General features: G+C 43.7%; 1 protein-coding gene across 1 annotated transcript; it reads right to left on the bottom strand.

Moving 5' to 3' along the window:
• Positions 1–314: 314 nt before the first annotated feature.
• Positions 315–3,837, bottom strand: chst2 (carbohydrate sulfotransferase 2). The gene has a single exon (XM_003218245.4). The coding sequence runs from the start codon at positions 2,060–2,062 to the stop codon at positions 737–739; it is 1,326 nt and encodes a 441-aa protein (XP_003218293.1). The 5' UTR covers positions 2,063–3,837; the 3' UTR covers positions 315–736.
• Between the last annotated feature and the right edge of the window lie 21,793 nt (positions 3,838–25,630).

Here is a 25,630-nt window from a genome sequence, read left to right as displayed (position 1 = left end):
CTCATGTATATAAATAGTACTTAAAGGGTAAAACGGTATCCAGCTGATCAAAAATGTAGTTATTATACTGTTTCCAAACAGGGATTTTCACTAATAGATCTTTGTGAATGCACATCTATTTGCCCGCAAGCTACCGCTTTATAGCAATTGTTAAAGGCACTAACTTTTGTAATAGACCAGGGAACATTGAAAAATAGTATCCATGCTCCTTTGCTGCCAATTTCTCAAGATGTAAACAGCATTCACTCTGTGATATTCACTTGCATATGGAAAGCATTTTGAAGAGAAGCATATGTTGAAATCCCAAACAACTGTAATTGTAAAATGAGTACCTTTTATTAATTTCTTTATTCATTTCACATTTAAATCTTTATACAAAAGTCCAAGTCTCTGATTTTTACTTTATGGAATATTCCTCTCAATCTCCCACTCTCACCTAAACAAAGCTTAGCCAATTGTGCAAATCCTTCATGATCACCATCACGACATAATTACGTGCCTTGCATTTTGGAGAGAAAAAGAGGTCTTATAAGTTACTTACTGAAGTCTCTGTGTCTTAAATTACTAATCACCCAGCAATTTAAAAAAGCAAACATGTGTGATCCAATCCTTACTAGTCTCTGGAGGATCAAAATCTTCTTCCTTAGCTGTCCTTAAGAAAGTGCCACTTTTTCTTTCTCTTTCTCTATGAAACAAACATAATTGTCTGAAAAGTTACAGATTGCTCACTCAACTTTCACAATCTCGGCTTCCTCAGTAAAGTTTTGCTAAGGTCTTTGACTTCTTCAGGGCTGTTGACTCTCTCGTAGCCTAAAATGGCCATGGGCTGGTGGCAGTACTCCTCCACTTGCTTGATCTGCTGAAAGCTCAGTGCTGTCCTCCAGGCATTCACCGCCTGGCTAGCATTTCTGGCAGAGACCACAAAGGGTTTGGAGGAGTACCCAGACCCACTGGTCATGTTGAGGGCAAACTTCTCCATCTCTGGGCTCACCATCAAGTTGACAAAGCCATACACCTGCCGCAAAGTCTTGATGGGGTCCACTACCAAGTCCTCGTAGCGGACAGCCATATAATTGCCCTTCAGCCAGTCTGGAGGGTGCAAAGCGGTCTGCAAGGTCCTGGCCATGCTCCCGCAGATCACTTCCATAGCCCCTAAGGCATGGTAGTCTGAGCCCCCTCCCCCTTCTTTCTTGCTATTGAGCTTGTGGCCTGCATCTAGGAAAGGCATGCGATGGATACGGGGGTCCCTGCTCCTTACCACCTGCAGGCTTTCTCGAATGAGACCATGACGGGATTTGATTCTGGAGCTCGCCACGGCTCGAGGGTCCCGAACCAAGTGGATGACTTTGAGAGCCAAGGAAGGGTCTTGCATGAGTGAGGCCAGTACTCCGATGTCAAAGACCCTCACTCCCTTGATGACTAAGGTGTGATATTTAAGGCACTCCTCCTGGAGCAGGCCCAGCTGCTGTGGTGGGCATTTCTTGCACACCTTGTCGTCCACCATGCCCACCACATCCTTGCGGTAGGCCGAGCAGAGAGGTGAGGAGCAGATCACCTTGTTGGTGGCTGCCCCAAAGATGCCCAAGGTGGTGAGGTTCTTGCCTGCTCCGGCTGTGCTGTAGAGCTGGAAGACGGAAAGGTCGCAGCGGTAAAGAGAACTCAACATGTCCCGGGCTGCCCCTTGCAAGGAAACAGCGTCGCCCGGATACAGCTTCTGCCACACGTGCCACACCGGCTCATAGAGGAAGAAGACCTCTGGGTTCTGGTTGAAGAGCTCCCCAAAGAAGGACGACCCCGAGCGCCAGGTGGTGAAGACGTAGACCAGCTGCCGCTTGCGGGCAAGGGGTGCAGGGGGGCCGTAGAGGGCGCGAGTGTCAGACCGGGACTGGTAGGCATAGAAGGGCATCTGCTGTGGGTAAGGTGTGCGCCGGGCAGGCGAGGGTTCACTGCACTGCTGGGGCCCCTTGTGCCACTTGTAGTCCAACAGATTAAGCATGGTGAGGAGCAGGAGCAGTGCGTAGCCCAAACAGAGCACCAGCGCCTTCCGGCGGAAGACCTTCATGCTGGGGAGCGGGAAACCACCAGGGGCCCAAGGGACCCTTGAGCATCACAAGCAGGGGCCCCGGGGTTCTGGCCTTGGACCGGTCCAGGCATTGGCCCTGGGGGAAGAAGAGGGCATCCCCCCTTTGCTTCCCTGGGAGGCTGGCCTGCCTCCGGGATGAAGAAAGCAAGTCCGGGGAGACATGTGGTGACCCTCTCTGGCTCTGAGAATGAGCCTTGCTTACTCTCCTCTGGTCCCCTCCTGAGTGAAGGGCTCTTCTTTGGCAATCTAAGGAGGGTGAGAGGAAGTGGCAGCAAGGGATGGCTTAACACATCATCCCATGCGATGGATACGGGGTCCCTCACTCCCTTGATGACTAAGTTGAGGTATTTAAGGCAGTCCTCCTGAAGCAGGCCCAGCTGTTATGGCGGGCATTTCTTGCACACTGGAGGCAGAGGAAAGGAGTCTTCAGTTCCTGGAGAACCAACTCAAGGAGAAAGAAGGGCTCCTTCTGTCCTCCTTGGCAATTTAACAATAGTCCAGGGAGGAGGAGGAAAGGGAGAACTCCTTGGCACTCAGTTAACACATTACCCAGGAAAGGAGAGGAAAGGAGGGCATAGGAAGCAGAGGAGAGGTGTGTTCAGACCCAGATGGGATTCCCGCCACTCCAGGGAGAGCAGGAGGAGGAAGAGTCGGGAAGGACTTCTTGGCACCCAGTTAACACATTACCCAGGAAAGGAGTCGGAGGAGGCAGAGGAGAGGTATCTTCAGCTCCTGGCAGGATTCTTCTTGGCAAGTGGGTGCCAGTCCAGGAAGAGCAGGAGGAGGAAGAGTCGGGGAAAGACTTCTTGGCACCCAGTTAAGGCATTACCCAGGAAAGGAGAGGACAGGGGGGCATAGGAAGCAGAGGAGAGACGTCTTCAGTTCCAGATGGGGATTCCTCTTAGCAGCACAACGCCAGTCAAAGGAGAGCAGGAGGAGGAAGAGTCAGGGAAGGACCTCTGGGCACCAAGTTAAGGCATGACCCAGGAAGGGCGGGCATAAGAGGCAGAGGAGAGGCGTCTTCAGCTCCTGCTGGGATTCCTCTTGGCAGCACGATTCCAGTCCCGGGAGAGCAGGAGGAGGAAGAGTCGGGGAGGGACTTCTTGGCATCAAGTTAAGACACCACCAAGGAAGGGATGAGAGGGAGAGCAAGGGTGCCCGCAGTCACTCTGGAGAAGCAGCCGGAGGAGAAAGAAAGACGGGCTCCTTTGGGCAACCCGATGCCAGGCGATGCCAACCCGAGGAGGTCAGGAGGAGGAGGACGAGGCTGGCTCCTCGGCGCCCAGATGGCGCATCATCCCCCGGAGGAGGCGAGAGGCGTCCTCAGTCCTTTCGGGAGCCTCGGGAGTTTCCGCACCGGAGGAAAGGGAGGAGGAGGGCGAAGAGGCAGAGTGGGGAAACTTTCAGGCTGGGAAAGCGCATAGTTTCCGCCAATCCTCGGGGCAAAGAGGAGAGGAAAGGGGCGGACGGGAGGCCTCAGAGGGGACCCGTCTCGTTGCTACAGCTCTCCGTCTCTGCTCGCTCTGCTGCTGCCCTTCACTTGCAGAAGCCCGGCAGGAAGGAGAGGCATCGGGAGACGAAGGAGAGGAGGAGGAGGAAGAGGAGGAAGACCGCGCTGCTCGGCCCCGCAAGGCTCCGCAGAGCTCAGCTGCCTCTGCCGCCTCTCCATCGGCAGCCCATTGGAGAGAGGCGGAGAAGGAGAAGCGCTGGTGACGGAGGAGGAGGAAGAGGCGAAGGCGGGCGCCGCAGAAGAAGCCCGGCAGCAAAAGGCAGCAAACCCTCGCCTCCCTCTCGTCCGGCTCTCGCGTCCCCCTCTGCTGCGCGGCCTCCCCCCGCAAGAACGCCCCCGAGGCCCTCTCCCCATTGGACGCCGCGCCTGCCAGTCAGCGCCACTCCCCGCCCTCTCCGCCTCCCCCAAAAGAAGCGTTGGTTTTGAGGTTGCTGCTGAGAGGGACCGGCGGGAGGAGCGCGCGGGCGGGCGGGACTACAAAGCCGCCCCCGCATCGCCCAGGGCTCTCCTTCCTTCCTTCCTTCCTTCCCTCCATCGCCCTCCTTTTAAATATATACAGTAGAGTCTCACTTATCCAACATAAACGGGCCGGCAGAACGTTGGATAAGCGAATATGTTGGATAATAAGGAGAGATTAAGGAGAAGCCTATTAAACATCAAATTAGGTTATGATTTTACAAATAATGCACCAAAACATCATATTATACAACAAATTTGACAGAAAAAGTAGTTCAATATGCAGTAATGCTATGTAGTAATTACTGTATTTACGAATTTAGCACCAAAATATCACGATGTATTGAAAACATTAACTACAAAAATGCGTTGGATAATCCAGAACGTTGGATAAGTGAGACTCTACTGTATATATATATATATATCTGGAGCTGGACTCGAACCGCATTGCCTCTCTCCCTGGTCTTGGAGAGGGATGGGGAAAGTTTTATTTTCCTTTCCCCAAACTGCATCCCGCTTGGTTGCTTTGAATTTTCCGGGCTTGAAGGAGCTGGGGGTGGCGACAGCCGACAGGGTCCATGAGGTCGGGAAGAGTCGGAAGCGACTGAACGAATAAACAACAACAAATGGCCATGTTCCCGAAGCATTCTCTCCTGACGTTTCGCCCACATCTATGGCAGGCATCCTCAGAGGTAGTGAGGTATATTGGAAACTAAGCATGGGAAGTTTAAATATCTGGAAGGTCCAGGGTGGGAGAAAGAACTCTTGTCTGTTGAAGGCAAGTGTGAATGTTGCAAATTAGCCACCTTGGTTGACATTGACAATTTCAACAGAAAGGAGGAAACCATAACAAAATCTGGCTCCCAGTATTAAAAATACGCTAAAATCAGAACATAAATAACACATAACATAAACAACACTCTGAAAACGGGAATTCCAGACATGAAACAACCAGGGCCAGCTAACACCTCCCAACAAAGGATTCCCACAGGCAGGAAGCAGCCAGTTCTTGAAGCTGCAATGCTTTTCAGTACTGATCAAGGTGATTAACTGCACTTCCCTTCAACACACAGGAGTTCTTTCTCCCACCCTGGACCTTCCACAGATATATAAACCTCCCTTGCCTAGTTTCCAATATAACTCATAACTTCTGAGGATGCCTGCCATAGATGTGAGTAAAACGTCAGGAGAGAATGCTTCTGGAACATGGCCATACAGCCTGGAAAACTCACAGCAACCCCATGGTTCCGGCCATGAAAGCCTTTGGAATTTTAGTTTGACAAGATCTTTAACCAGGCATAGGCAATTCCTAACAACCGGTAGGCTGTTAAGAATTGTGGGAGTTGAAATCCAAAACACCTGGAGGGCTGAAGTTTGCCCATGCCTGCCTTGAACCGTCTCTGCCAAAGAGGGGCTGGTGCCTCACCCAACTACAACTCCCAGGATCCCATATCCTTGAGTCATAGCAGTTCAAGCGGTGTCAGATTGAATTAATTCTACAATATATATTGAGAGAACCCAAGTCTGCAAATTGGAGCTGGCCAGCTGCAGGAAAAAAGAGGGAAATCTTGGAGTGAAACAGACTGAAATTATTATCAGGTGGATGCAGCCAGTGTTTTATATACCCATAGTCCTTCCAGGCACCTACACTGAGCCTCCCATCTTTGCATTTCCAAAATACTCCAAAACCACCCCCAATAATAATAACAATAATAATAATAATAATAATAATAATAATAATAATAATAATAATAATAATAATAATAATAATAATGGCTTTTTTATATTCCACTCTGTCTCCCCAGGGGGACTCAGGGCAGATTCCAACATACAAAAAGGCAAACTTTCGATGCCTAAATAAAATAAACACCAACTAAATATTCCAGAATAACCCCACATGTGAATTTAAAATTAGAACCTAACATCAATAAATTAAACAAAACGTAATCAAACAAAATTATATAGCGACATATAACCTAAACATAAAACACCCACATTGATTTACAGAAGCCAACCAAAGTTCACAGATCATATGGGTTGATTGTGTGGCCAGTGGTGACTGCTGAGCCAATATGGCCTAACAAGGCCTGAATACGTACAACCATAGTTCTCAACCAGAGGTCTGCTAGGGATCTCTCATTATCTACCCATGGGTGGCTGAGACAGTGGGACCTTGAATTTCTGGTTGTTCAATGTCCACATATTTTTTCAGTGCACAAAATTATTTGAAATATTGTGTATAAAATTATCTCCAGGCAATGTAAATAAAACGTAAATGAATTCTGTGCTTAGACTTGGGCCCCATTTCTGAGATTTCTCGTGATGTACCTATAGGCCATACAGGTATTCCAAATCCTGCCTCCCAAGACATCTCATTCTATACATATATGTAATTCTAGGTATTCCAAAATCCCAAACACTTTCTGGTCCCAAGCATTCTGGATAAGGAATACTCAACCTGCAATTCTACCTTGTGTTCATACTATGTCTATTGCAGAGGTACAATGAAAGCGGCACTCAATCTCTATAACCAGCCTCTATCTGATTTTAGTCTGTTCTGTCTCATTTAAATCAGGGTGCATCTACACTGTCTAATTGATACAGCCTGACATCAATTTAACTGTCTCAATGCTGTGGGATTTTGGGATATGTGGTTTTACAAGGTCTTCTGCTTTTTTTTTTTTTTCAAAGGGTGCTTGTGCTTGAAACTACAACACCCATTATTCCATTGAGCCATGGTGATGTGAAACTGCATTCATTACACAGTGTAGATGCATTCTCTTTTATCATTAATGATAGTGATGTGGCTGTTAATGATGTATAGGAGCCAAAGTGGTGAGGCATCAGACTTTTGGAAATCGTAAAGTCTTCTTTCTTTTTGGTGCCTAGTTTTAGCTGCTCACAGGGGTCAGAACGGGTAAGTATACCTGGGTGGGATTTCCCCTGAGAGAGTGCCAGAGATCGCAGGGCATTTAGGAAATCCTCCTGCAGCCAGAGGTGATAATACCGGACTGGATGTCATTACTCAACTTCCTGTGTTGTTTTGTCATTTTTCTTAGGTGTCTCCCGACAAAGGACTCCGGCTGCTCAGAGTTAAAAGGCACTGTGCAGCTGTTCCATCTGCGTGTTTTTTCCTTAATAGGTTTTCTCCGCTAAGAAAAAAGAAGAAGAAACAAAGGAAGGGCTGCAAACTGAAAATATTATCACCTGGCATTCCATGAACAAGGCATTGTGATTGTACAGAAAAAGCCCAGTCTAGAAAGAAGCGTGGAGAACTCATTGAGGACAAAAAAGACACCTATTTATTTATTTATTGACTGCTCATTTTTCCAAGGACTTAAATGTAAAGCAAAAATTTTAAGTGCAGATGAAAACTGGGTACTAATAAAATAAAAGCACGGTGCCTTCCAGCATGAGGAACATAGATAGGGTTCCTGGCACCATCAATCAAAAGAGATTATTTGAAATTGCTGACCAAAAGGTAGGTGATTCGAATCCAGGGAGCAGGGTGAGCTCCCACTGTTAGCCCCAGCTTCTGCCAACCTAGCAGTTCGAAAACATGCACATGTGAGTAGATCAATAGGTACCGCTCCGGCGGGGAGGTAATGGCACTCCATGCAGTCATGCCGGCCACATGACCTTGGAGGTGTCTACGGACAACGGCAGCTCTTCAGCTTAGAAATGGAGATGAGCACCAACCCCCAGAATCGGACACGACTCGACTTAATGTCAGGGGAAAACCTTTACCTATTCTGGTTCAGTTCGTTTGGCATGGCATTTCTTTTCCTCATTAAAATTATTCTGTAACAAGGAAAAAAAATATAAGCAGCAAGGAAAAATAGGTAAACTACCAGTGCAATATGTTTGGGAATATAAAGTTTCTATAAAGTTTCATAAAGGAGCCAGGATATTTGCATAATTTTAAAAACTTTGATATGATAGAATATTGATAGAATATTCCTTATATAATTTACCCTATGCTTCTAAACTGAAGTGTCTATGGCAGGCATGGGCAAACTTGGGCCCTTCAGGGGTTTTGGACTCCAACTCCCACCATTCCTAACAGCCTCAGGCCCCTTCCTTTTCCCCCTCAGCCGCTTAAGCAGCTGAGGGGGGAAAGGAAAGGGCCTGAGGCTGTTAGGAATGGTGGGATTTGGAGTCCAAAACCCCTGGAGGGCCCAAGTTTGCCCATACCTGGTCTATGGTATATAGCTTTCTATTCTGTTGCCAGCAAATACAAGTAAAAATTATATGGCACCTTAAGGATGAAACAATTTTATTTGGCACAGAAAAACAACAGAGATCCTTGTGGCACATTAAAGGCTAACACATTTTATTTCAGCATACGCTTCCATGAGCTCAGGCAGCAATCCATGAAAACATATGCCAAATAAAATGCTATTATTCTGATATGTTGCAAGACTTTTACCTGTATTTGCTGTCAACAGAGTATCAAGGCTGCACTTCTGGAATGCGCAAGATATTTTAATGTAAGCTTACACGGTAAATTACATAGGGTGCATTTCTTGGTTAGACACAGCTGTTCGTTAACATGTATGGTCCAGTCCCAAAAATCATGTCTCTTGGCTAGGAATCTACACAATTTCTATTCAGGTGTGAATAACCATAATTTCAAGTGTAATAGGATGAAAGAGCCAAAGTGAAGCAGGACCACACTTACAAGGCATTCTTGTGTACATCTTACACAGAAGCAAGTGCTACTATATTGAGTGTGACTTGTTCACAAAGAAATGGAGATTTTAATGTGAGTAAGTGGATCTCCTTCCATTGTTGTTTACAGTACTTTAAAGGAGTAAGTCCCAGGCCCCTTCTACACAGACAGGAAGTGAAGACTCAGACAATCCTGTTCAAAGCAACTAATGTGGATTTTTTTTCATGTCAGGAGCGACTTGAGAAACTGCAAGTCGCTTTTGGTGTGAGAGAATTGGCCGTCTGCAAGGATGTTGCCCAGGGGACACCCAGATGTTTTTTGAAGTTTTCCATCCTTGTGGGAGGCTACTCTCATGTCCACTCGTGGAGCTGGAGCTGACAGAGGGAACTTATTCGCACTCTCCCTGGTTGGATTCGAACTGGCAACCTTCAGGTCAGCAACCCAACCTTCAAGTAGGCAGTGTTGCCGGCACAAGGCTTTAATCAATTACACCACCGGGGAACTCCTTTATGTTGATTATCTACCTTGAAATTCTGGCAGTGTAGTTATTTTTTCCCCTGAGTAAATATGCATGGGTTTGTGCTGTAAAGCTGCCAATTTTTATGGAAGTAGGAAGACTATGAAAGAGATATTTAATTCCTTCCCATCCCTTCCATGCTGTTTTCCCAATTTCTTATCATTTCTGTACCATTTCCCCACAATGCTGGCATTAACTGTAATCCAAGCATCCAGTCCTTAACACACACACACACACACACAACTCTTTTATTCATGGCAGGACTAACACTTGTTTGAGAAGAAATGATTTTGGTCAGCAAAAAGGAATGTTCAGTCTTTCTTCAGTCCAAGCTGAATCCCTCTTGGATCTGTTTAAACATTTTTAATAGATTCAGATATGGACCTCCAATGAAGTAAGTTATTTGGCCCCAATAGTCAAAGCAAAATGAATTGCAAGTAATGTCATCATCTTTTGAAAACTGTATAGCAGCAGCAAGAGACAGATTCAGATTGGCACTAGAGTGCCATGTGAAATGGAGGTCAATCCTTGGAATCATAGAGTTGGAAGAGACCTCATGGGCCATCCAGTCCAAACTCCTGCCAAGAAGCAGAAAAATCAGATTCAAAGCACCCCCTAAAGATGGCCATCCAGCCTCTGCTTAAAAGCCTCCAAAGAAAGAGCCTCCACCACACTCAAGGGCAGAGAGTTCCACTGCTGAACAGCTCTCACAGTGAGGAAGTTCTTCCTAATGTTCAGGTGGAATCTCCTTTTCTGTAGTTTGAAGCCATTGTTCCACGTCCTAGTCTCCAGGGCAGCAGAAAACGTGCTTGCTCCCTCCTCCCTATGACTTCCCCTCACATATTTATACATGGTCATTGTGTCACCTCTCAGCCTTAGTTGCCAGGATGCCATTTTCCTAATAAATATTCCTAACATTTGGAGCTGTGAGCTGTGAGTTTTCCTTCTCTTGGAGTAAATAGCATCTTCAAGAGCATTCTCCTTCAGACGACACCAAAAGGCTAAGGGTTACATTGCCACTAAGATGGCACCAGCTCAAATCAGGGGTCATATAACATAACTCTATGCAAAGGGATGCCCCATTGGACCATGGTAGTTCATAAGCCACCAACTGCTGGTCCCTCCTGAGTTTCCAGGGGAGAAAAGAAAAATAGTTGTAGTCAATGGGCACAAATACTGGAAAAAAATAATTGCCAATACCCTACACAAGATTGCACTGATGTACCAGATATTCAACCAAAATGAGGCAAGGGATTCTATTTATGGATTGCTGTGAGTTTTCTGGGCTGTGTGGCCATGTTCCAGAACAATTTCTCCTGAAGTTTTGCCCACATCTATGGCATCCTCAGAACAAAAGAACTCAGAAAACAGAGGAATACAGACAGGAAACAATCAGGGCCAGCTAATACCTCCCAAGAAAGGATTTCCCCAATCAGGAAGCAAACAGGCTTTGATGCTGCAAGGCTATTCAATGCTAATCAAGCTGGTCACGTGCAACATTTACACTTACCTCAAGCAGATAAGAGTTCTTTCTCCCAACCTGGACATTCCACAGATATAGAAACCCCACTTGACTAGTTTCCAACAAACCTCACAACCTCTGAGGATAACTGCCATAGATATGGGCGAAACATCGGGAGAGAATGCTTCTGGAACATATTTGGGAGCATGTTGAAGTCTCTTTCTTTGGACCTTTTTAATCAGAGGCTGGATGGCCATCTGTCGGGAATGCTTGGATTGTATTTTCCTATATGGCAAAGGGTTAGACTGGGTGGTTTTTGTGGTCTCTTTCACCTCTATGTATCTATGTCACTGTGCTCTCCCAAAAACAAAGGTTAAAATACATCAGATTTTGTAGCTGTCCTTTTTCATTGTCCCTCTTCTTAACCCCTCTTTCTATGCTGTGCTTATTGGGAAATTTCCATAATTATAAACAGATATGTGTTTGACTTCAAGTCATCCGTCAACTTATGGTGATCCCATGAATAGGGTTTCTAAGGCAAGGGATATTCAGAGCTGGTTTTGCCAGTTCATTCTTCTGAAATATAGACTTTGCTTGCTGATCTCCCATCCAATTACTAACCAGAGATTACCCCTTTTAGCTTCCAATATAGGGTGCTTAGGCTTTACAGATAAACATCTAAGATCACTATAAAGCAAAATGTATGCCTTGGGTAAGCAGTATTCTGCCTGGGTTGCTGAAAAAGAATATTGATTCACAGTAGATTGTTTTGTATTGAAAACAGATTTTGAGAAGCAGTGGCAGAGAAATATTCTGTGTATCCAACTCAATTGAGCCCATCTGACCACTTGCAAGGCATTTCTTCCACCTAGAATTCTTCTTCCCTTTCATTACTGTAAAATTGCTTTGAAACTCTTCCTTAATCAGCTCATGAACTAGCGGCCACGCTTCCTCTACTATACAGAAAAAAGTTACATTCATCCCTCATGTAATAAGCATTGAATGCATTCACATTTAGTAGCGTAAGATGCAAATTTGTGCTCTGCAAACAATGAGATCAGATATTCCCTTCCCATCTGCATTTCTAACAGCCTTTGCGTGCATTTCAAAAGTAGTATCTGCTGTCTGGCAGTTTCTGAATTCTGTTTAACTAGAAGGTGGTTTTAGATGCAGCTGCTCTCGTGGCATCACCTTGCCTTTTTCACTTAATTTTACATTGACTTTGCATCACTGCTTGTAATTCACTCTTGTTTTTTTAATCATTTCTTCTGGCTTCATCAAAAACAATCTATTAAAGCAGAAAAAGACATAAAGGGCACAGTATCTTTCCATTACTAGCATGAGATACTGTGTATCTGAACAAATCCTAACACAATATTGGTTCCACAAAGAAAGTGAACTGAAACTACGATTGCATTGAATTTTTAACACAAGAATTCACAGAGGTCAAATACCGTATCTCCTTTAGTTTGCTAATCCTCAAAACAGATGTTCTGTTTTTTCCCTTCTCAGGAAAAACTACTCAATGACTTTGTTACATCTGGCAAGTCTTCCTCCATCTTTTCTTACCCGTGTATATTCCTAGAAGCAACAACTACCAAGAAATAATTATCTACAGCTGAATCCTATACATATCTTATTCAGATGTCCCACTGTACCCAATGGGACTTATTCTACATAAGTGTATATGGGGCTGCAACACAATATTACAAAGAGACACATCTTTACTTGGTGTAATTAACTCCTGCTTGTCGGTTTAACCTATGATATAATAGTTACTGGTTATCTATCCACCTGTTTTTCCTCAAGGAAAAAAGTTCTTCTTGTGTCTTATTCAGATACATTAGTTTGTTGATCACACAGAAACATCAAAAACTGCTTTATACCAAATCAAAACATAGTTCTATCTGTTGTTGTTTATTTGTTCAGTCGCTTCCGACTCTTTGTGACCTCATAGACTCTCACACACCAGAGCTTCCTGTCAGCTGTCACCACCCCAGCTCCTTCAAGGTCAACCCAGTCACTTCAAGGATACCATCCATCATCTTGCCCTTGGTCAGCCTCTCTTCCTTTTTCCTTCCGTTTTCCCCAGCATCATTCTCTTCTCCAAGCTTATAATAATAATAATAATAATAATAATAATAATAATAATAATAATAATAATAATAATAATAACTTTATTTTTATACCCCGCCCCATCTCCCCGAAGGGACTCGGGGCGGCTTACATGGGGCCAGGCCCGATAAAACAAACAAAACAGTAACAAAGCAATAAAACAATTATCCCAGTAAAAAACATCAACATCAATAAAAACAATCATTAAAATCAACAAGCAGGCTACAGTGTTAAAAACAGGAGACTAATTCGTAGATCCCAGGCGAAATGCAGAGTGATACGAAATGGGAAAAGGAAATTTCACAGTTGGACAATAAAGTGCGGTATAAAATGGCAAGACAACAACAATGGGACTATTATGGAGTTGACAGATAGATCAATCCAGCAACAACTAAACATCGAAGGCCTTTTGAAACAGCCAGGTTTTTAAGCTCTTCCGGAAGGAGAGGAGGGTAGGGGCCTACCTGATCTCTCTAGGTAGAGAGTTCCAAAGCCGGGGGGCCACGACGGAGAAGGCCCTCTCTCTCGCCCCCACCAACTGTGACTGTGAGGGTGGTGGGAGCGAGAGAAGGGCCTCCCCCGACGAGCGAAGAGAACGTGTGGGTTCATAGAGGGAGATGCGGTCTCTAAGGTAGGTGGGTCCCAAACCGTTTAGGGCTTTGTAGGTAAGAACCTGCACCTTGAATTGGGCCTGGAAAGTAAATGGCAGCCAGTGAAGCTCCTTAAACAGAGGCGTTGAACGCGTCCTGTAATTCACTCCGGTTAGCTTTCCTGTCTTCTCATGATGTGGCCAAAATACTTCATCTTTGCCTCTAATATCCTTCCCTCCAGTGAGCAGCCGGGCATTATTTCCTGGAGGATGGACTGGTTGGATCTCCTTGCAGTCCAAGGCACGCTCAGAATTTTCCTCCAACACCAGAGTTCAAAAGCGTCTATCTTCCTTCGCTCAGCCTTCCTTATGGTCCAGCTCTCGCATCCATAGGTTGCTACAGGGAATACCATTGCTTTAACTATACAACCTTTCCTGCCAGTGTGATGTCTCTACTCTTCACTATTTATCTATGTTGATCATTGCTCTCCTTCCAAGACGTAAACATCTTCTGATTTCCTGGCTGCAGTCTGCGTCTGCATCTTTGCACCTAAGTTCTACCTAACTTAGTATTATCTGCAATAACTGGCAGGAACTGTATGTGGTTTCAGACAACAGTCTTTGCCAGACCAGTGTTGTTTGGTGAGTTCCATGTTACTGATACAGTAAATCCATTCTGGATTGTAGTCTGAACTTTAAAAGAGCTATCAAGAATACTGAATCTGTTTTTGGGATTCAGTTTAGAACATTGATGGTTTAATGTTTGGAATAAATTCCAGAGCAGATCCACTGCACCACTGACATGGAAACCATCACTACTACTCAAGGTGGCAAGAATGAACTCTGGAAGTGAAACTTTCTCCATCTGCTTCTGAGCTATTTCCCTTCCCCTGAAAATATTTGTGATTATGAATGTGTTAAAGCTTGCTGGGGACTCATTAGGTCACCCATTGAAACAGGTTCAAGCCTAATCATGAGAAGACAAAGCCCTTTGAGTAGGTAATTTTTTAACTAAATGAATGGAGCAAGAATAGTCCCAGATGAAACTTTTATTCATGGCAAAGATTGTTCTCCAATTTATTTGCTGTGGAAGGCTTCACTTACTGGATTGTTGGAGCCTCCGGTGGCATAGTGGGTTAAAGCCTCGTGACTTGAAGGTTGGGTTGCTGATCCAAAGGCAACCAGGTTTAAATCCAACCCGGGGGAGAGCGTGGATGAGCTCCTTCTATCAGCTCCAGCTCCATGCAGGGACATGAGAGAAGCCTCCCTCAAGGATGGTCAAAAAATCAAAACATCCAGTTATCCCCTGGGCAACATCCTTGCAGACAGCCAATTCTCTCATACCAGAAGTTACTTGCAGTTTCTCAAGTCGCTCCTGACACACACAAAAAATTGGATTGTTGTTCCCTGCCTTGCTTCAGCCATTAAATTGTCATGAATGTATACATGGTCAATGTCGTGAGCCAAGGTGATGGGTCGCACTGAGGGTGGGCTGAGGGGTAATTTTATCGTGGATGGTGGGTTGTCCATGTATGTGTATTTGTATATGTTTGTAATGTGTATTGTGGTTGTATTACAATTTTAAAATTAAAATCTATTATTTAAAAAAATGAATGTATACATGATCACTGAGGCCCCTTCTAGACTTCCATATAACCCAGATTATCAAAGCAGATAATCCACATTATCTGCTTTGAACTGGATTATATGAGTCTACAGTGCCATATAATCCAGTTCAAAGATGATAATCTGGATTTTATATAGCGGTGTAGAAGGGGCGTGAGAAGCTGCCTTGATCAAGGCAGGAAAAGAAAAGCCCCTATAGATATTACAAAGTGTTACAGCTTCACAAGTGTCATGTCAGACTGTCGTAATTTTCTGCCTGTCCTAAAACATACTTCGAGTCTGACACTCCACTTCCTTCTCCTACTCTGTAGTAGTGGGGAGCAAAATTTCATAGTCTTCTTGTACAATGTTTTATTTGCATGAACAAATGCTCTTTAGCAATAATTGGGCACTCACAAAAAGAATGCAAGTACACAAATAGTTATAAAAGCATTCATCAAGGTGGATGGGTCAAGGAATAAATGGGCCCAGAAACTTAATATTACAGCAAACTGCAATGGCGGCTCTAGGTTTAAAAGTGAGAAATAACAACCTACTATTGAATACTTAATGTATGGTTCCACTGGGACCATGCATTAAGTATTCACTGGGATACTCAAAGCACAGGACTATCCTGTTCTTGTTATCCAATAACAAAACAGATGAAACTTTTAATGCACCACTGCCCTGCTCATTCATTGATTCTTATGGGAGCTTCAGACAACGTCAACCTTCCTTTGAAGCCCTCATATTGATATTCCACTGCTGCTTGCATCTTTTTTCCTTTTGGCAGAAAAAATTCATTGAAGAGCAAAAAAGATAATATGGGTGAGCAGTGCTTTCTAATTGCTATTGCTAGGAGTTTTCCATCTAGAATCACAACCTAAAATCTAGATAGAGCTTCAGAAGGTGGCAATTTGAATAGCATTCCTATTGCCATTATTAATCTTCCCTTGGAAAATGTAGCCTGTGGTACACATTCAGTATCTCTCAGGGTCCTTTCTGTTTGGCTATAGAGACTACAATTGGTTTCCAACAGGCCTGGCCAGTATCCTGTGGAAACAATCCCTAGAAATCTAAGAAAAAAGCAAGGCTTGATGGCCAGCTGCCAGGCTGGCTAGAAGATTTTGGCAATCATGATTGAAAACATAACTTTTCTAAGTGGTAAACATGGATTGATAAGCAGTAAATCAAATGTATGTGGAGAGGGGAGGATGTGACAGAACCTTCAGCACTTTTCAACTCGATAGGATTGGACTGTTAATCAGCAACCAGACAGACAGACAGACAAGAGATAGATAGATAGATAGATAGATAGATAGATAGATAGATAGATAGATAGATAGATAGATAGATAGATAGATAGATAGATAGATAGATAGACAGACAGACAGACAGACAGACAGACAGACAGACAGACAGACAGACAGGCAGGCAGGCAGAAGGATGTGAGCTGGAAATATTCAAATCCTAAAGTACCTAAATGGAAATTTTAAATTTTGGCCTGATGGGAGTAGTCCTTACCATCATTATCTTTATCTCCTCCAGTCCTTTGCTACTACTAGTCCTGACTTGTCTCTTTCAGTCTTGTGTCCAGTCTTTACTCCTTGGCTTTGCTCCTGCCTAGCTTTGTATGTATTTCTGGCTCAGATTCAACAAACTCATTAGCTTTCAAGAACAACCTCATTTTCCTTGTATAAATGCATTTTTGCTCAGCCGTAGCACATTGCAAAAGTCTGGTTTCTACTGAATTAACAGCTAGCTAGCTGCAAAATGTAATGGAGCTGTTCCTTATAGCTGTTATCAGTCTTCACATTTTAACCATCGTCTTTGTTTTTGTTTTGTTTTTTAAAAAAAAGTGCCATTACAACATATTGAGATATACTCTGTTTTCAGTTCTGAATCATGTTATCCATTCTGCATGAAACCATGTGGAGGTAACAACTCTATCAAAGAGAATTAAGTGGGAAATTCAGATTTGAACTTCAGCCGATATGACTCTGAAGCTCTCACCATCTGCCTCCCTCTGGTGTTGAAATTGTACTTGCCACTTTCTTGCAAACCGAGAGCTTTCTGCTCTGTTTGACGCACTGTTCAAGATACATTTTAAAAAATCCATGAGGCTGCTGTCTCATTACTATGACCTTTGTAACTTCCTGCAACACAGGAGATAGTTGTATTCAAGCTTCCTGAGAAACTACCATCAAATGAAGACATGTTAAAGTGCAATTCCAGAACATTTGCTCTGAAGTAACTCCCAGTGTGTTCAGGGGAGGTTTGCTCTCTAGTAAATGCCTAAGAATATTGCCTTGTGCTGCTTTCTCACAGAAGCAGTTATATAACACTTGTTTGAAAGTTAGAAGAACTGATCAATAAGGTCTTTTTCAGTAGACTGGTATTTCCCCTGTGTTCACTATGTTATACTTTTATTTTATCCCCCCCCCCCCTAAAATCCTAGAGTTGGAAGAGATCACAGGAACCAGCCAGTTCAATCCCCTGCCGTGCAGGAATACACAATAAAAGCACCCTTGACAGATGCCCATTCAGCCTATGCTTTAAAACCTTCATAGAAGGAGACTCCACCATGCTCCCAGACAGTGTGTGCCATTGTCAAATAGCTCTACCATCAGGAAGTTCTTCCTAATACTTAGGTGGAATCCTTTTTCCTGCAATTTGAATCCATTGCTCTATGTCCTAGCCTCCAGTCTTAATGCACATTCATGATCAACCTTATACGAATTCATATACCTTATATCAGCCTTCCCCAATCTGGTGCTGTCCAGATGTGAGTGATTACAGGTTCCATCTTTCCCTGCACAGTCATTGCTAACTGGGGCTGATGGAGATGTGGTTGATCGCTATAGAAGGACACAAGGCTGAGGAAAACTGTTGAATCCATTCCCTTATATTTTCCTAGAAAAGAGATGAGAGGGCAAGCTGTGGTCACCAGGTGAAAACACCTAGTCTGTAAGATTGTTCATTATGCAGTCTCCAAGAATTCATCTGCCCTGGAAGCTAGGTTGCATCAACACTGTAAAATTAATGCAGTTTGACACAACCTTGGCAGACGCAGCTGTACTCTTTGGCAGAGAAGGCTAAAAGATCTTGTAAAACTGCAGCTCCCATGATTTTATAGCACCGAGACATGGCATTTAAAATGCTAAAACACTGCATTAATTCTACAATGTAGATCAGGCATAGGCAAACTTCTGCCTTCCAGGTGTTTTGGACTTCAACTCCCACAATTCCTAATAGCCTACCATCTGTTAGGAATTGTGGGAGTTGAAGTCCAAAACACCTGGAGGGCCAAAGTTTGCCCATGCTTGGTATAGATGCACCCCTAGAGTTAGGTTGTCAATTATTTTCTGGCTTATTATCTTGCTCTTGGTTCTGTAATTAATATGTATCAATAAGTGTGACTGTATAATCCAGTACACATACATAGTAAGCTCACTTTTTCAGTATGGATTACTTTGCAACCCAAATTCAACCATCCACACGCTATTACAAATGAGGAAGGCAATGTAAATTTAGTGGAAAAATCCACAGAAATTGTGTGTGTGTGACTAAGGAAACCATGTAGTTTGACTGGGGAGGGGCAACCCTTTTTAGTGGTTAAACTGGACATAAAGGTAAAGGCAAAGGTTTCCCCTGACGTTAAGTCCAGTCATGTCTGACTCTGGGGGTTGGTGCTCATCTCCATTTCTAAGCCAAAGAGCCGGCATTGTCCGTAGACACCTCCAAGGTCATGTGGCCGGCATGACTGCATGGAGCACTGTTACCTTCCCACCGGAGCGGTACCCATTGATCTACTCACATTGGCACGTTTTTGAACTGCTAGGTTGGCAGAAGCTGGAGCTAACAGTGGGCACTCACTCCACTCCCGGGATTTGAACCTGGGATCTTTCGGTCTGCAAGTTCAGCAGCTCAGTGCTTTAACACACTTCGCCACCGGGGCTCCCTGAGTAGCCCACTGTTTATTTATGGTCGCCTACAAATGGTAAATGTCCCATCTTCCCACCATGGTGAATTGGAAAGAAGTTTGACCAAGTTCATTGTCTTAATGGATTCCAAGTTATGGAAACCTGTTACAGATGTAGACCAGGCATGGACAAACTAAGGCCCGGGCAACGGATGCAGCCCCCTGGGTGCTTACCTCAGCCCTCCCTCATTTTCCCTGTCCTCTTGGCAGAAGCACATGGTGATTTCCTATGTCCTTATGCCAAAAAGATGGGGGAGGAGGGCACGTTACAGCTGAGAGCCCTTTGGAGCTCTCTGCCACTGTGTGTCTCATCCTCCTCCACCTAGTGTGTGCCCGGCCCCCTCCCTCCTGGTCCGGCCCTCCTGGCCAGCCCCACAATGCGGCCCCAGGGCAAAAGGTTTGCCCATGCCTGATGTAGACAGATATGCAAAGTGAGCACAAGGCAGCATTTCACAGTTTTAGCATCGAAAGATGTCCCATAGTTGTTTCCCCCATCTAGGATGTTTTCTTCTAAGGAGAGTTTTACCATTGCATTATTAGTTACTTCCAAATACTATAACTGGATGTTTACAGGAATGTAATCTAATAACAATCTAAAAAGAATGTAACCAGGATAATTATTGGGTAATGTTGCTGTGATCAACCAGTGACTTTAAAAAATCCACCAAACATATCATGGGGTACATGTAATTACTGTGAATGTTTTGAACAAATATGTCTACCATAAATATTCAAGAAGCAGGGAAAATGGGTTGCATTTGTTAGATAAATTATTAACTAGGAATTTTTAATTTGGTATTAAAATGTGCTAAGAACTGGGGAGTGTGTGATTGGAACATAGGTGAAAATATCAGTTTAATTTTTTGCTCGAAAATCAGATGGAAAATATTCCCTAAACAACTGAAGCATTTGACTCCATTTTAAAAATGCGTAAAAGGTATTTGGTAAACTATGCTTGCTAGTATAAATATGGACATCTGTAGCGAAAGCCTTCTCTAAGGGATGTTTTTACAAGAAGCTGGATTCAGCAACACAGCTGACGACATGCAGAAAGAGGTGAAGGCAGTACGATAAACAGAAGTTAGCTTTCTTTTACAGAACAGGTAGCCCCAGCGGCGAAATCTAGCAGCACTGCCAAGTCCATTGTAAAAAAGCTCAGTATCTGCAGGTGACAGAAATTAATTCCCTAAACACCATCACTATGAACAAATGAAACAATATAGCAAGATTTCTTGCAAGGCATCCCATCCCTGAGAGCTGGGCTTTTGAGGATGTGTTTAAAAAGGAAAGCTCTTCCCTGCCATGGAAATGTTATTTTGCAGCTTTATGGAACTAGTTGAAGATTATGAAATATTCTGCATATTAAGTTTGCTCTATAAACCAGCATGTTAAGTTGAAATGAGCCTGGAAGAGGCCTTGCAGTGTTATTTTTTAAAAGCTACCACATTAGCTTCGGAAAAGGGTAATTTGTTCTTGTTTCTCACTGACCACCTACAAGAGCTTGGAGGTAATAGGGAAAAAGTTACTGTCATTTTCTTTGCTCATTAGTTTTACATAAAGAGAGATATTATTACTTTTTGGCAGTAATGAAACAAAGTAGTGGCAATAGGTTTTAGAGGAGTGGGTCACAATACACTGGCCAACACACATTTTGGTGCTTCAAATATTAGATCTGGTTCTGGGTATATTTGATCACCTGATTCCAAAAATAGCACCAGTTTTCCCCTATGAGCTCTAGTTTTTGAGATACAGAACATATGCCATATACTAGTCTTCATCTGCTCACTCATAGAAAATCATGATAACAATATCTCAGAAACTAGAGCTGATACAGTCTTTCAAATGCAGTTTTCTGAATCGGTGCCCCCAAATAACCCCAGAAAAGACCTAAACCTAAGACACCAAGAAAAGGGGCTTTTTCGACTATGTATCCTTGTTGTATCACTGATTTTCAATTAGGTAAGATAGTAGGGAAGATATAACACTGAATACCATTGAATTTTCCAAGATCAGATTTCAATCTGGAACAGGAAAAGCTCACTTCCAAATTGCCAAAAACCACACGGTGACACTTTTGTGGGAGAGGCACAGGCCCTCCAGGGAGCAAGGGAGCAAATGAGTCTGGAGTGACATGGGACCGGCTTTGATGGAAAAGTAGAAGGCTTTGCTACTTTGCTCCTGTCATTGCAGGCATGGCTTGTAATTCAAAGAATTCAGTTCTGCTGTGACCACAGCTGCACAACTGGGCTGTATCTTCATGGTGACTGAAAATAGATTCTGTTCCCTCTGGTGTCAAATTGGTTCTGCAGCTGCATATCTGGTTCAGTGAAGGATAAACATTTCTTCTCATTTGCCCTTTACATTTTTTCCAGGACTAATGGCATTTTCAATACAAACAGATTTAAAATCTGTCAAATCAGAGGGTTATTTTTTAGGGTTGTTGTGTGTTTTCCGGGCTATATGGCCATGTTGCAGAGGCATTCTCCCCTGACATTTTGCCCACATCTATGGCAGGCATCCTCAGAAGTTGTGAGTCACAACCTAGTAGCAACAAACTTTTTGGCAGTAATGAAACAAAGTGGTGGCAGTAGGTGAGTCACAACCTCTGAGGATGCCTGCCATAGATGTGGGTGAAACGTCAGGAGAGAATGCTTCTGGAACATGGCCATACAGCCCGGAAAACACACAACAACCCTGTGATTCCGGCCATGAAAGCCTTCGACAACACGTTATTTTTTATGTTTCTGGTGGCCTTTTAGACCAAAATCAATATGTTTCAATGCTCTGGTCTAAAGATGTGACTATTGGGCTTCTCACGATGGGACAAATGTCTCAGGAGGTTGCATTGTTTGTTGCTACTAGTTTTAAGAGTTTGAAAAATATCCAAATTATGTTCATCTCTCAATTTTTTTAATTTCCAGTACCAACTGCAATATTTTATTCTCTCCCTCAAGTGAGTTGTTTTTCAATTAAACTGAATGGAACTAAACATTCTCATTTCCTCCTCTCTCTCTCCTCTCTCTAAAGATTTATTCAGGGTTGTAGTTTTTCAGAAGAATTAGTGCAAAATCAGTTTTGCACCATGGCAGTACAGTATAACTCTAAATAAAGTAAGTCAAAGAGGAGAAAATTTGCCCTTCCAACCATACAAAGACATCAAAAACCACACCCTGATTGATATCCTGTTATGGAGTTGTGACATCATAACCTAGCTTACCACCTTGTAACTTTTTTCCTGTTCACATTTATGATTGTGGCACTATTTCCACAATGTCAAATGCCCCCTAAAAGCCACTTAACATTCAGGAAGCTGCTGGAATGTCCAGAATTTGTGAACCCTTTTCTTTAGCAGAGAATAACCTTTACAACAAGAATCAAAAAAGCATTCCTATTTACATCAAAGAATATAGGGTAACTTGAACAGCAGGGATTCTACCCATTCTGCAAATATGGTAACTTTAGTGATCTTCACAAAATGGTCTCTTAATTCTACAATTGTACTATAAAACTAGAAGTTAAATTTTAAATTATTTCCCCTAATATTTGTATCTCTAACTGGCAGGCAGGAATAATAATATAGACTATTTGTGTTGTCGAAGGCTTTCATGGCCGGGATCACAGGGTTGTTGTATGTCTTTCGGGCTGTATGGCCATGTTCCAGAAGTATTCTCTCCTGACGTTTCGCCCACATTGGTGGCAGACATCTTCAGAGGTTGTGAGGTATGGATAAACTAGGCAAGGAAAGGAAAATATATATATATCTGTGGAGAGTCCAGGGTGTGGCAAGAGTCCTTTGTCACTGGGAAGCCAGCATTAATGTTTCAGTTAATTACCCTAATTAGCATTGGAAAGGTTTGTTTGTAATAAGCAACACTAAACAGTACTATGACCCTAATTTGTGGGGAGGAGGGGATTCCCTTCACTTAGACAAACTTGTGGTTGTGAGAAGCTCGGCCTCTCATTGAACATCGAGAAAACCAAAGTGTTCTTCCAGCCAATCCCTCTGTAATACCAGAAATAAAGATTAATGGTGTATATTAGAAAATGTTGGCCATTTCGGCTACCTTGGCAGCCACCTCTCCACAAAAGTCACCACTGACACTGAAATACAACACCGCCTGAGCTCTGCAAGTGTAGCATTCTTCCAAATAAAGCAGAGAGTGTTTGAGGATCGGGACATCCATAGGGACACCAAGGTGCCAATAAAGCTATTACTATCCCAACGTTGTTATATGCCCGTGAAATGTGGACAGTCTACAGACGTCGCACTCAACTCCTGGAATGATTCCACCAGCGTTGCCTTCGAAAAATCCTGCAACTTTCTTGGGAAGACAGGCGGACAAATGTCAGCATGTTGGAAGAAGCAAAGACCACCAGCATTGAAGCTATGCTCCTACGCCATCAACTCCACTGGACTGGCCACGTTGTTTGAATGCCTGATCACCATCTCCCAAAGCAGTTGCTCTACTCCGAACTCAAGAACAGGAAACAGAATGTTGGTGGGCAGGAAAAAAGATTTAAAGATGGGCTTAAAGCTAACCTCAAAACTGTAACATAGACACTGAGAACTGGGAAGCCCTGGCTCTTGAGTGTTCTGATTGGAGGTCAGCTGTGACCAGCAGTCCAGTGGAATTTGAAGAGGAATGAATGGAGGCCGAAAGGGAGAAACGTATCAAGAGGAAGGTGCATCAAACCAACCCTGGCCAGGACTGCCTTCCAACTGGAAACAGATGCCCTCACTGTGGAAGAACATGCAGGTCAAGAATAGGTCTCCACAGTGTAAATGCTCTGCCCTGCTGGATCTGTGACAACAAATCAAGCAACAGGGATTTTGGACTTCAACTTTCACAACTTCTAACAGTCAGTAGGCTGTTAGGAATTGTGGGAGTTGAAGTCCAAAACACCATGAGAGCCAAAGTTTGCCCATGCCTGGTGCAAACCCATTGCATTGAAGTTGCTCGCCTCTTTTTAAATACATAGCATGCATTTAATTGCTTTAATTTTAATGACACTTGTATTTTTAATTTCCCTAGTATGAAAAAAAAACATTTAGTTGCATCTGTTTTAGCTTCTGTGAGTCAAATGGAATCCCAGACTGAGAAAAGGGTAGGATACTAGTGAGAATAAGAATTGTCATAGTAGTAGTAAAGTCCAAAAGATGTCAGGGCATTAAAGGTTAAAATCAACATTTTAAAATTTGTCATGGAAATAAACACCAGACCTGTGAATACAGTACTTTGCTGCAAAGAGTCACATTTTATTGATTTCTTGTCTATACTATATTTCTTTCAGGGCATTCATGGTTTTTTTAGGTTTAAAAGTACAGATTAAGTTATAAAAGGTAAAGTACAGAGTGGACTCAGGTCAATGTTGGCCTCTTCTGGAGCATGTGAGATAAGCTCACAGGGCTAAGCTTTCTGACTTCAACCTTCCCCTCAGGGCAAAGGAGTCTTTAAGAAACCTCTTGAACGTTTGGGGAAATACAGGATGAGAGACCCAGGCCATTAGAGGTCAGCTGGACACAATTCTGTCTAATCCAGATACAGAGTGCATAAACACCGTAGAATTAATGCAGTTTGAAATACTTTAACTTCCATGACTGAATACTATGAAATCATGGGAGTTGTAATTTGGGAAGGCACCAGTACTCTTTAACAGAGAAGGCTAAAGACCCATAAAACGATGACTCCCATATTCCATAACACTGAAGCATGGCAGTTAAAGTGGTGTCAAACTTCATTACTTCTACAGTATAGATGCACCCATAGTGTTATGATTGAGCCTCGTGGCTCTGTTTCTGACAGGCGTGGGCGTAAGACTCCTCGAGAGTCGGATACTCTCGAGGAGCGAGAGAGAAAAAGACTGCGAGACATATTTGCAGCACCATCTGACGAAGAGTCTTTCGAAGGGTTCACGGAGAGAATGGAGGAAGGGCTGGTTAGCTCAGAGGAGGATGAGATGGATTGGACTCGGGTGAGGGAGGAATTGGGTGCCACTGGCCATGATGGGACAGAAGATGAATGGGGACCTTCAGGATTAGACCCATGGCTTAGCTGGAGGGATGGGACGGGATCCACAGCTGGAGATGCTGTTGGGCGTAGTCAGAGGTGTTCCAGCTCTGACGAGGAAAGTGATGAGGAAACGCCCGGGTTAAGGAGGACAGCTGACAGTGATGAAGATTTGTAACTGGCATAAAATGGGGCTTGGGAGCAATTGCAAATTGCGTCGGGCAAGGTAATCTGGGCAAACGCTTGGGATCCGTGTGTGTGTGGGACGCTTCCCTGAAGACTTGTGTGCTTTCCTGTGCTGAGACCTTGACCTTCCGTCGTCTTTCTGACGGACGCCATCTCCTGCTTTGAGAACCCGGACTGAACTGACCACGGCTTGTCTTCCCCCCTTCTTGGACTTGGAAAAACTACAAACGTCTGCTTCTGGCTTTGATCTTCGGAACGGAACTGGTCTACTCTACTGCTAAAATCCCTGGCTGCGTCTGCTCGTGTTGGAGATCCTGTCTGCTGTGTGTGTGTGTGGGAGCGACGCAAGTTACTCTAAACTCAGTGTTGGCAGCAGAGAGGAATCTGCTGCCAATTAGTTGCATTCCTTGTATCTTTTGTTCCTTGCCTTTCGTTTTGTTTATAC

The sequence above is a fragment of the Anolis carolinensis genome, chromosome 3 (assembly GCF_035594765.1).
Source record: "Anolis carolinensis isolate JA03-04 chromosome 3, rAnoCar3.1.pri, whole genome shotgun sequence".
NCBI classification, from domain to species: Eukaryota; Metazoa; Chordata; class Lepidosauria; order Squamata; family Dactyloidae; genus Anolis; species Anolis carolinensis.
Note: the sequence above shows the minus strand (reverse complement) of the source record. Positions and strands in the feature narration are given on the sequence as shown.